This window comes from Sceloporus undulatus, chromosome 3 (genome assembly GCF_019175285.1).
Source record: "Sceloporus undulatus isolate JIND9_A2432 ecotype Alabama chromosome 3, SceUnd_v1.1, whole genome shotgun sequence".
NCBI classification, from domain to species: Eukaryota; Metazoa; Chordata; class Lepidosauria; order Squamata; family Phrynosomatidae; genus Sceloporus; species Sceloporus undulatus.
In genome coordinates, this window is record NC_056524.1 from 232499799 (window position 1) to 232512933 (window position 13135).

At 38.7% G+C, this 13135-nt stretch overlaps 1 protein-coding gene across 1 annotated transcript in view; it reads right to left on the minus strand.

Moving 5' to 3' along the window:
* Positions 1-13135, minus strand: part of DOCK10 (dedicator of cytokinesis 10) — a 190322-nt gene that overhangs the window by 89317 nt on the left and 87870 nt on the right. The window contains exons 8-11 of the mRNA XM_042458523.1: positions 8781-8964; positions 6887-6972; positions 3686-3769; positions 3254-3409 (exon numbers count right to left, since the gene is read on the minus strand). Of these exons, the coding sequence (XP_042314457.1) occupies positions 3254-3409; positions 3686-3769; positions 6887-6972; positions 8781-8964 (510 nt within the window). The remainder of the gene's footprint in view (positions 1-3253; positions 3410-3685; positions 3770-6886; positions 6973-8780; positions 8965-13135) is intronic.

Consider the following 13135-nt stretch of genomic DNA (forward strand, 5'->3'; position numbering starts at 1 on the left):
ATACTAGGTTAGTGCAGTACTTTGCACATTTTGCTGTTGTTTGTTTTTGTGAGCATTCAAGTCGTCTCCAACTTATGGTAATCCTAAAGTTAACCTATCATAGGGTTTTCTTAGCACATTTCATATCTTATCATAGGATTATCATTTCACATACGATAAGGTTTTCTTTGCACATTTACTCAAATATAAATCCCAATGATTTCAATGGGAAGAGTGACTCCCAGGATAGGAGTCAGTCTGAGGCCAGAAAGCCACACACACCCCACGTTAAATTTAATTGAACTTATTTCTGCACAAGACTGTGCAGAATCTTTTGCTAATCCTGACCCTTCCAGATTTCCTTGACTGCCTTTTCTCTGCTCAAAAGTAATTTTAATTTGTTCTATTTTTTTGTAAATTATCTTGAATCCCAGGTTTTTTGGTGAAATAAAATAACAATAATTTAAAGCTGTACATCTTTAGATAGCTTACAAGCCCTGAATATAAGTGGAATTCAAGTCACTTTCAGGATTTTTTTTTCTCTTCAGTCTGGGGACTAGTTTTAATTAGTGAGGTAAACTAATTTTCATTTTTTGAGATCACATCAATTCTCTTCAGGTAACAGGAATACAATAATAAAAATATTAATGTACCAATAACATTAATTGTAATGGTAAGATTAATTCAATTTTTTTAAACATAAGAATGAACTTCTGATTAGTAAATTCTATCCTTCTCTTTCTTCCATAGTGAAAAAAAAAAAGGAAATCTATGGTATGTTATAGTTTTGTAATGTGCAAGCATGACAGATTAAACAATGCATTCATAGCAAGACTGATAACTAATCAACTACCATTGGACAGCCACTTAATCCTCATGCATTTTTAGCCCTTGCCTTATACAGTGGAGAGGAGATGAGACACTTAATGTACAAAGGTAGGATGCGAAGTGATCTTGTACCACCTTTGAGACTAACTGAGAGAAAGAAGTTGCAGTATAAATTTTGATAGACTAAGGGGTGAAACAGACTGGCAGCTTGGAGCAGCCTCTAGCTGCTCCAGCCACAATCATGCTCTGACTGGCCCAGGATCATGGTGACCAGATGGCCCACTCTCAAAGCTAGCTGCTGCTGTGATGCCAATTGAGCTTCCGGCTATTCTGGGGACATGCGTCATTTGCAAGCCACACCTCTGAAGAAGTCGGAAGCTGCTCCTTTTGGCCCATCTGTTTCGGGCCTTGGTCTGTTTCATCAGATGCATGGCTGAAGTTGGCTTAGTCTGTGAAAACTTATGCTACCAACTTCTTTCTCTCAGTCTCAAAGCTACTACAAGATCCTTTTCTCCCTCAAAAAACATACATTTTAATTACAAAATACAAATTACAATGAACTGCATGTGTTATAACAAAGCTGAATAAAGGAAGCATTTCATCTGCATTACCAGCAGTCAGCACAAGTTTTTCCAATAAAAGGGAAGGGTGTGTATATAAGATGTAATTCTAAAGACTGGGAAAATGGGCACTTTCAGTTCCAGATTGATAGAACTAGATTAACTGTGAGAAAACAAGGCTGTTAGTAGTTCAAGGACTCTGGGAAGTCACAGGGAAAAAACACCCAGTTCTTTTTTTGCCTTAGCTTATATTTTAAAGAATTATGATAACTGGTGAATGTAATTTGTTATGAACTAGAGTGGTGAAGCAGATAGCCCTGAGGCTATGGTTTCATAATTCTGCTTAATATATCAATTGTCGTACTATCATTTTGACATTCAGCCACTTTGTTTCTGTTCCATGAGTGAATGAAAATGGAAACTCCCATTCATGACATTTTCTTGTTTTTCCAAAATGAGCAAATTGAACAACTATATTTATCACTTGAAGAACAAGCCAGGATATTAAAACACAGACTGAAGTTACTTCAACACGCTGAAAGGGCAACTTTAGTTTTCAGTTTCAACAGGAACAGAATTTGATGCTTCACATCTTAATTATAACTTGCTTACAGGGAGGAACAAGGGGTCTGCATGCATGGGAATAAAGCTCATTCATACTATATCTTGTTTTATTAACCAGAGAGAAGATTATCCAAACCAGCTGAAGACTTCCTACCTGGTTTGAAAGGAAAGGGAAGAGGAAAAGGGCTTAATGTACAAAAGACAACAGAATAATTTGTATCTTGATTTAGTAAGTTGAGATATGATTATCTGAACACAGACATCATGTTTCACCACTATAAATTATGCCAAATTGCATTAAATAGCCATATGTAATATGGCACTTTCACCTAAACTCAATTGTTAGTTCCATCTACACTGAACTGGCTGAATCAATGAGAACTTGGTAATTCAATACTTATACAAGTTCCATGGATTCAATTACTCTCCTCTAGTTGGGACTAACAATTTGATATAATCATTGAAAATATAACCCTTTGGCATAAATATTACTATTTTTTCTGTGATTTTCTGGAGTCCTTGCCACTGCCTGTTCCATTATTCAATTTCAGCTGGGATTATATGGCTATGTAAAGGCCAAGAAGCTGAAGCTTCCATCAATCTGTACCCATCCTTTCAATGCACCCCTTGCATATACTAGCTATTTTTGCGACCTACTTTTAAGATATCCTGCATTAGTAAAAAGGAAAAAAAGTACTCTCTTCATTTTCACATAGCTGTAATTTTGTCATCTTTTTTTATCCTGCCAAAAAAAGGACCAAGTAACATCTGGAAAATAAATGCTGATGATGTTATTTGCCAAAGAAAGAAATCAAGGCTTTGTCTAAAACCTATGGAAACTAAACTGTCAGAACCTAAGTAATACCATATTTTAAATCTCCTGTTGGGCAATACAGTCACTGAAAAAAATTGATATCCCTCAACTAGTGTTTCATTTTTTGTCTTTCTGTCTTTTATTTATTTTATTATATTCATGCCCTAATCTGAAGTCTGATGTCACAAGCTCCTCCAGCTATTATGGCTATGTTTGAAGGCCATTACATCAGATATTAAGACAGGCAAGATAATTTGTAGCACTACTTTTAGCTGTGTTAAAGTTATAGATAATGTATCCTTCAAAGAGACTAGTAATTCAGTTATGCCATTATAAATTACCCATGCTTAATTTGTCTTTGCTTTTCATATATAGATAAATTAAGAGAAAAGCAGAAATGCAAGATAGTATATCTTCTCTGTACCAAACCTTCATAAGAAGTGAGGGTCACTCATCTGAGGAAACAAAACTCTGTACCTAAATCTCCATACCCCATCTTCAAACTTACATTAGTAATTGGATCATTTTCACTGTCAGAAACACAAGCTTGAAGATTCAAACTGAGGGATTTGCATGTTATCATGATCCGCTTTGTGTCCTTCTCTTCAAAAGGCTTGAGCAATGAATCTGTTCCTGTGAATTCCTTTCTTTGAGGATTCAAGGCCTACAATGGAGACACCAGTTAGCTATCAGACGTTAACACAAAGAATACTAACACAAGCAAAGCTAGAAGAGTCATGCTTTTCTGGAACAAAACGGTAAAGTCGCTGACTCAGTGACAGTCAACAGTATATACCTATCATGATAAAGTACTTTAATAAAAAACTAATTATGGAAGTGTGTACAAAGGTAAAACAGTAAGAATGACATGGCTGGCCATATACTGCACATTAGACTCATGCCTAGCCTATCATATCTGTCAGTTTCAGGACATACTTACAGAAATATCAGGATCTAGGGAGAACAGATTTAATCTATCCATATTTCGAGATGCTCCAACAGTTTCTTCTGTTTCTGTGAGGTACTGCAAGAATAGGTAAATACATTAGCACAAATGATACGAAGCTATTTATGTTTCTGATATGAGAGCTATTTGCCCTATAACAAGTGAAGGCAAAGTTGGATTCTCTTTTTTTTTTCTGTATTATTCTCTCTATTTGAATCCCATCCTCCAAAACAGAACAATTTGAAGCAGTGGTTCCCAAGCATTGGTTCTCCAGGTATTTTGGACTTCAGCTCCAGAATTCCTGACTGGTGGCCAAGCTGGCTTGGACTTCTGGGAGTTGTAGTCCAAAACATCTGGAGGACCTAAGTCTGTGAGTCACTGATTTAAATGACATAATGTTTTCACACTGGAGCTAAAGAAGAACATAAAAAATGTTCAAAAACACTCAAACGTGTACTCCCTAAATTGTTGCTTAAGTAATTCCAATAATGTTGACTCTGTTTAATTCCCTCCAACAGTTTTGGGTTATAATATACTTATTTCCAGTGTTGAAACAAATAAGTCTAAGTGGATGATCAGAAGACACTTTGCCAGTGGAGCAGCTGATGAAATCCACCTGATTCCCTTTATGACATTAGATGACTTGAGTTGACATCTGAAACTTGGGGGTCAGGGCCCTATACTTCCAATGACTCATTTCTTCCACATCTGCCTGGCTAAGCCTGTTGCTGGTAGAAGAAGGAGTTAGCAATCCTGGGATCCAATCCAACGCAAAGTGGTACCAGCTAATACACATATTTTTCCATAGTAATTCAGATTGCCTAGCTGCCATCTCAGGGACTGTGTCATAGTGTTGCTGTTGCTACCTCCTGCCCACTTCTCATCTGCAGGCTCACATCAAGCCCTGTTCCCAGTAAAAACAGACTTGCTCCAATTACTACCAAAATTGCTGAACCTTACACATTTTACTGGAGGTAAAAGCAAACCAGTTTGCCTCCATCTGACCCCATAGCCACTAGCTGGATATATATTATCCCCAAAGATTGCTAGTGTTAGATGAATCAAATATAATGGTAAAAATAACAATTAACTGAACTGTAAATGACAAACAAGATTAATTAACAAAGAGATGTCTTGGTAATTAAACAGTGGTTTTCTTGTTCTTGAATGAAATTGAACTTTACTACTCCCATTCCCACTATTAATATAACTACTACTATTAATCTTTTTGAATTAAGAATATGCTTGCTGGAGAGCCAGATGAATGCTAGACAGCACAGACAAACAATGTCTTTAAATGATTTAAAAAATGAACCACACTGATAAAGCATACCAGGAAAGGTGATAACCAACACTTTGTACTCGGACCGGAAACGAATTGGCAGCCAGTGTAAAGATTTTAAAACAGGTGTTATATGGTCGGACCTTGCTGTCCCCGTGATTAACCTGGCTGCTGCATTTTGAATCAATTGAAATTTCCGAACCTGATACAAAGGCTTAGTGTTCTGCCTTTATCAGAAGGTTACTTCCCCCAGTCTAACTGCTGAAAGGAATTTCAATTCTTCTCTTGATGCCTCAGCTACCTCAGACTCTGTTATTTACTGTTGTGACCTTGGACTGTTTTGATACCTGTAGCTTCCTCAGACTCTGGCTTTGGCTCTCTGAATTCCTATTTGACATTGAAAGCAGGACAGTTTGATTTCAGCAACTAGACTGGGGGTAGTAATATTCTTATATCAACCAGAGTCCTGATTCCAGGCAGTATTTAATGAATGCATTCCACAGATATTATTATTATGCTTTGTTTATATAGCGTTGTAGTTTTGCACAGCGCTGTACATACAAACAATGTTTGTATGCCTAGCTTCCTGATGTCTAGGTCACAGCCTTCTGCTCCATCTGTGAGGGATGGTCTGATCCAAATGCTGAACTTTTTACCTTTCTTAGGGACTGGTGGAGGGCTCTTATCCATTTCTTCTTGCTCTGAAGCAGATTTGACCTGCTGAACCAAAGAAAGACTTGGCTGGCTGAGCCAGCTGGCTGAAGTGACTTCTCCAGCTATCTGTTTTGTCTTCTGAGGAAGATGAACTCTCAAGGAGAGAGGGGTGCATGACATGTAAATGGACAGTACTGGTGTACTTCTTGCCCTAGAGTGCCTGCTAGATTTGCCAGTGAGCAAAGCCCTGTTCCTCTTCTCTCCATCACACCACTATGACATTACCATATGTGGTCATGTTGCAAACACACCAACTGGCTTTCCCCTGCTTATTGTTGACACCTGAACCTCTGGATCAGTCCAGCACTTTGGACTTGCCATTCTGCCCCAAAAGAAAATTGGGCCAATATAATATAATCCAGAGATGGTCTGAATCAGAGTCAATTCAGCCTGAACAGTTGCATAGCCCTGCTGTTTATTTTATTTCCAACATTCCTCTGTTGCCCATTAGTTTTTATTTTTAAAAAAAATGTTATCTAGGAGTTTCATTTAAAAATGTGAAAACCATCAAGTCTAAAAATAAAACAGCTGTGAAACGAAGTCAAAATTGGAGCCGGTAACAGAAAATAGTAGAGTATTTTAAAAGGAATTAAAAGCTAAAATGCCTTGGAAAATAAAAATTGCCACCTAAGAGACCACATTGTAGGCACCTAGTGACAGTCTCTAGGGATGTTAATGATGAATAAATTAGTAGGGCATTATTAAATAAATTGAACAGGTGTGTTCTGCTCTGCTGCATATTATTCATAATACTGGTCTCATAGTTCACAACCTCATGTTAACCACATCGATGACTCCATGGTTGTCAAAATGCCTTTCCAAAATGTTTTGAAATTAACATTGCTCACTCTGTCACTGACAAGCCTAATGTCCACCCACTCCTGTGCCCTGATCGTAGCCTTGCCCTTTCCTAAAATGGATGGCAGCTGTCTCCTGCAAAATGATTCTAACCTATTCTGCGGGCTTAAGCTGTTTGGTAAGACTGAAGCTCCACCACGCATCTTTCCACTATGGCTGAGTGACTATTATTTTGTGTGATTATAAGCCTTTATTTGTTAGTTTGGAACACATGTAAATGTTCAGATACAACATAATATATACTTAAATGAAATATAGGTGTAATGCCCTGTTGGTATTGTTAATGTGGTTGCATATGCAACATAGAAATTTTTTTAACAACAACAACAGCTATTTCTTACTTTAGAGAAATCTGGATGCAAACTATTCTCTGAAGAATCAGTTTCCTCTGGTGGGCAATCATAATTCATTGCCACATCTTCCAAATCTGAAATTGTGAAAAAAAAAGCAGAAGTGAACATTAATTTTTTTAAAAAGGTTTAGCCACGACTATCATAGACACTGTGACTCAGTATGTTTCACCCCTGGCATTAGCAACACCCCTACAACACTTTCTAAAAAGGTTGTACTCTGGTGGTTTTCCATTGTGCATGCAGAGCACCGCCAAACAGAAAAAAGAATAAGGCAACTCTGTCCCAGAACTCAACATGTTCATAGAACTCTACGATAAAGGGGAAGAATCATAATAGAAGCATTTTAAATAATGCTTTCACCAAATCTATCAGCTCAGGACTGTGATTATTACCCCCCCCCAAAAAAAAATCAGCAACAGGCTACTTCTGCAGATCCCAAGTTGCAATGAACAAAAGCTGCTATCCTACTGTGGAAGTATGACTTATTTATAAAGCACATCACAGAATATATCATGGTCAAAAGAAAGCATTATTGTCTCTTCCATTAGGTCTCTTTTGATGCAAATGCATTTTGAATCATAGTAGTGGGTTACATTGTGTAAAGCCTCCTAAACCATTCAGAATGCAATCAGTTTGTGGTTGCCTGCAGTGATACATAACTTAAATGGAAACTAAGCAATAGAAGATAATTTGCTATCACTCAGCATGTACAAGTTTATGTTGTGGTGTTCCCACAAACTCTATAGGGTGCTGCACAGTTAAATCAACAACTTTAACCAAGATTAATAGTATGCAATTAACAACACTGTCATTTCAGAATAGGGATTCAAAGCTACAACTGCTTCAGGAGATCAACACAAAAGATATAAAAAGAGATAAATATGGGTGGAATCCTCATATCTTTGGAAGTGAACATACCTCCGTGGGAATTAAAACTGGGCAGTTTCATAATGTATGCATCCACTAAAGGGCTGTTGTTAAATTACTACACAGGGGAGATAGAAAAGTGACTGATGTACATTGGAAATTATGTGGATTGGTACTCATGCACCTTGAGACCATTGGCCCAGCTGTGCATTGGGACACCAGCTAGGAAGTGTCGATGAGCATAGGGACACTCTTGCTGGTGTCCCATTACACACCTTTCTAATTACCTAATAGGGTTTTTTTTGTGCTTCTGCTACATATCTAAGTATACATAGGCCTGATACAGACAGCCAAAATAAAGCTGCTTTGAGTCACTTTGGAGGTATGGTGTTTCAATGATACATGCGTCCTAATAGTCCAGAAGCTGCACCAAAGCCATGCTCCAGTCCTAAGGACTGGAGTGCAGCTTTGGTGCAGCTTCCAGACTCTTAGGACACATGCATCATTGAAACACTGGTGGGATATAGACCGCCGCTTTGCGGCGGTCTCCCGCTGGCGCCATTTGCTCTGCCAGGGAGCCGCAGCAGCCACACCATGCGGCTCCCCCACGGAGCAAAAAGAAGCTCCATTTTGGAGCTTCTTTTTGCGGCGCCTTTATGACGTCGCGAGGCGCCGCTGGCACATTCGCGATGTCATAGGCGCCGCAACACGTCTGGATGCTATGCGTCCAGTATGTAAACATGGCGGCCCCCATATGGAAGGGGCGCCGCCATATTGTACGTATTCTATACGTACTAGGGTTAGGGGGGTGCGGAAGCACCGCCCCTTCCTAACCCTAGTACGTATAGAATACGTACTAAATGGCGGTTTATATCCCGCCCCTATATCTCCAAAGTGACTCGAAGCAGCTTTATTTTGGCTGTCTGAATAGGGCCATAGAGTTATGCAAAGTATACTGGGACAGAGGATTCAGGAGAACATTATTTTATAGTGAACAATAAAAAAAATCTCTTACCAAATTTCAGATCTGTAATATCTGCACTCTTCCTTTCTTGAGTGCACCCTTCTGGGTTTATCTGCAAGATCTTGTTGAGTGTAAAAATCCATTCATCCATATCTTGCTCATTTTCAGCTGCCAGCACAAAGTATGTCAAATCATTCATTTTCAGCTCAAAGGCATGTTTCCGAAGCCTGTTATTCTGTTGGATCAAGATTTTTTGAAGGAAAGAATGGAAGGAGAGAAAAGTGATTGTTATAGTCACAAAACATGACAAATCTTTTATCAAATGAATAAATAACAAGTAAAATTCATCAGTTGTACATACAAATGTGCTAGTCAGGGTGACAAATGACAATCAATGCTGGTACAAGCTGGAAAAGTGTTGTTTTATAGGCATAGTACTGTACAAACAGTAAACCTTCTAAAGAGAAAAGACATATCTGTCCACGTCTGAATGTATGCTTTACAGAAGGCATAGGAGATCTGGTGCGGTCCAGTTGTTCTTACTTCCTACTTCCATATTCCTCTCCACTGGCCATGCTATTATATTTATAAAATTATATTTGTGCAGAACAATTATATGCATGTTTAGATCTCGAATGGGAGGCAGTGGCTTAAGTGGTTAAGACACTGACTCTGTTGATTGCAAGACTGGCAGGTTGGCAGTTTGAGGCCCAGCTGCCACAAGGTGGGGGCAACTCCCATCACTAGTCCCAGCTTCTGCAAACCTAACAGTTCGAAAACATGCAAATGCAAATAGATAAATAGGTACCACTTCAGTGGAAAGGTAAACAGCATTTTGTGTAATCATGCTGGCCACATGATCACTGAGTAGTCCTCTGACAACGCTGGCTCTTTGGCTTAGTAACAGTCAAACATGACTTGACAACCTTGTCAATGGGAATATGGTCAGACACAACTTGACAACCTTGTCAACGAGGAATACCTTTACTTTTACTTTTTAGATCCCTGACCTTGGTTAGTATGTGCAGGTTTGCAAACTTATTGGCTTATATCAGCCAGGATGAAGGTTGTTTTCAGATGTTAGTGGAAGCGCTGAAATAATGGCAAAGTAATGTTCAGCACAGAAAATAATATTCATACAAATCCAAATGGAATCCAAGAAAAACAACTAATTTGAAAATCATTGAAATACAAAAGTCAGCAAGTGTTTTTGATGGCTACTGATGTTAGAGGGACTTTGATCTCCATCTGCTGGCTTCACTGAATGATTGCTTTATGCTAGCATGCATATATTTTCACTTTCAAGAAATACATTAAGAAAGATAGGGGAAACATCTTACAATCTGTATTCAAATTATTCTTCTCCTTCATATCATTCTATTTCTTCAAAAACAATAGAACATCCTGGGAAGATGTAACTTACTTGGAAAAAATTGAAAACCTACAAGTTGAGGGCTTTTATTTAGTCAGAAGGTGCAAACCACCACTTTTTAAGGTTTGTACAGATGTCTTGTCTGAACAGAGTAGTACTGTACCTACTGTGATTAGAGACAGCCCAGGGAACTGTATTCATATAGACAAGGTCTATATAATGATTCCACCCTAGAAATGGTAATTACATTTAATTGTATTCATATAGACAAAGTCTATACAGTATTACGCTTCAACCCTAGAAATGGTAATTACATAATAACATCTAATAAGCTGATGATATTTTCTCCTCATCTGATAACAATTTGATATATTTTAGTGGTATATAAACCACTACAGCCTAAAACATGGCACCTTAGCTTGACAATGGTTTAGCAGGTTTGGCTACTCGCTATTTTGGAAGGAAATCAATGGCTTCTGTCTTCACTTTCACTTGTTAGAGATCATTTTATGGCACCTATGCAATGTTATTTTATTAATTTTGTTTGCTGGTTTGATCCACAGAGGAAGTCAATCTGCCACGAAATATCTGATTATTCTGAATTGTGAAGGCAAGAGTGTTTGCGTGTTTTTTATCCTGCTCCATGACACTTAATGGTTTCAGATGTCAGCAATATTTTAGGTGAGAGTTCAGTTGTATGTATTTCCGCTTCTTAAAAAACAAAAACAAACACCAAACACAGTTTGACAGCCATGGCTTCTGGTTTTGGCAATAGAAACCGACTTCTGGCTGACACCATGATTTCATCCCAGAAAGTATACTGGCAGGAAGTAATTTTGCAGTGGACAGAGCTCTATTCTTTCTCCTGTTGCTGCTGTAAAACTGGTGACTTTTAAGTTGGTTTAAAAGAGAAAGAGAGAAAAGCTAGGATGGCAAATATCATTTTTCTCCTTCAATATATATTTGGTGGTCCAACATGAAAATAATTGGGGTGCATATACCGGTTCAGCCTCTCTTTGAGTTTTTGGGGAATATCTAGCTGAGATATATAGATTGGTGCAATGCCCATCTCCTCCTCCACCTTTGAATCATTTAGCTATTGCATTGCTTGTTTTCTTTTCTTGTATAAAAGAAAATGCTCAGTGTATGTATCACAATTTCTTGTTTTTTTGTAGAGAGGAATAACCTTGCTTATGCAAGATAATGGAGGAAACCCCATGTATATGGAACTTTATGTGCATGTTTTGCAGATACACTAGATCAGCGATGGCAAACATTTTAGAGACTGAGTGCACAAACTGCAACCCAAAACCCACCCATGTCCTTCTGACTTTCTAGTAACAAACTCTGGTGAACTCTGTGCTGAGGTGATGGCATGTGTATCCACAGAGAGGGCTCTGAGTGCCACTTCTGGCACTCGTGCCATAGGTTCACCACCATTGCATTAGATCACTAGATTCACATCTCTGATCTCCACTGTCAATTACTTTCTAGGAGCTAGTGGGAAAGAGAAGACAGAGTGTTGCTATGGTTTGAGTTTTGGGTTAGGATATTGCAAGACAAGGGTTCAAATCCCTGCTTGGCCACAGAAGTTGACTGTGTGACCTTGAGTAAATCATAATAAAAAATAAATAAAACTATTTATATCCTGCTTCTTTGAACAAGCAATCAGTCATATTCTTTCAGTTCAGAAGAAAGCAAAGGCAAACCTACTCTGAACAAATCTTCCTAACAAAAACCCCATCAACCTTACAGTCATGGAATCCAATGAATGGGATCTGGGGTGGGTCAAAGCCACTGGGTGTTTTCCCTGGCATTTGGTGATGCTACTGGGGTGATGGCCCATGAGCTGAGCATGTTCCAGGATCTCCCAAACAGGAGAAAGGTCTCATCTCTCCTTCCTCAGTCAATCTAATCCTGTGCCAAAACTGAATACAGAAGGCTCTTCAACATTCACTGGGGTTAGGGAAACAAGACCCTCATGAAAGTGAAAAAAAAAACACAAATAAAAAACCACTAATTTTGTTTACCTGAGAGAACACCTCTGTGGGAATCTCTAGGCCCTGCCAGTGCAACTCTATTGTCAACTTGCCTACAAATGCCTAGAGGAGTATTTTTTCTAGGAATCTCTAGAAAACTTCAACTTCTGGCAGAGTTGTGCTGGAGGACCTAGGGATTCCTAGAGAGAACACATTAATAAAATCCGTGAATAATCAAATCCACAAAAGTCAAAGCTGCAAATGTAGAGGGCAAACTGTACGATGAAATGTGACAACTCAAAAAAATGGGAAACTCCTTCTTGGTGATACATAATAGATACATGATATAACCGGAGGAAGGGAGGAAATGGAAGGCTGCTGAGGACAAATGGACCAGCATTGTGAGTGGGCAATGCTTAAATGCTTTCCAAGTAGACCCGAAGAAATTCTGGAGAGCCGCACCACCAGTTTGGCAACCAGACTTCAGATTGGCTGGCTGGCTATTCCCACTATATGTAGGCCACATGGTTTCCTAGGAAAAAGCCATGCTGCTAAGAAGAAAAGACCTTCTGTCTTCCCTATATCCAACAATAAGCGCTCCAGGTATGGAACCCATGTTTTTTTAGCTGATCCTCTGCAACAGAGTTCAAGGAAGAGTTAACAAGGCACAGCATTAGCCAGCATTTCAAGCAGATGCTATTCCTCTGCTACCACTTAAAAAAGTTACTTCTTCTGCACAACAAAAGAATTAATGTTGTACTGTATGTACTCGACTATAAGTCAGGAAATTTATGCCCCAAAATTGACCCTAAAATTTGGGGTAGACTTATATAAGGGTCAATACATCAGTAGTGCTTATAAAGGTCCCAAAGGAAGCAAGCCTGATGCCTCAGTCTCTCATTTCTTCCCCCTCCAGCCTGTTTTGCAAGCCTTTGCTTTGTATCGCAAAAAATTCCCCTTTTAAACACACTTGCTTCTTTCTCTGCTCCGTTCTGCAAGCCTTTGCTTCCTATCAGAAAACATGTACATTTAAAAACACTTGCTTCTCTCTCTGG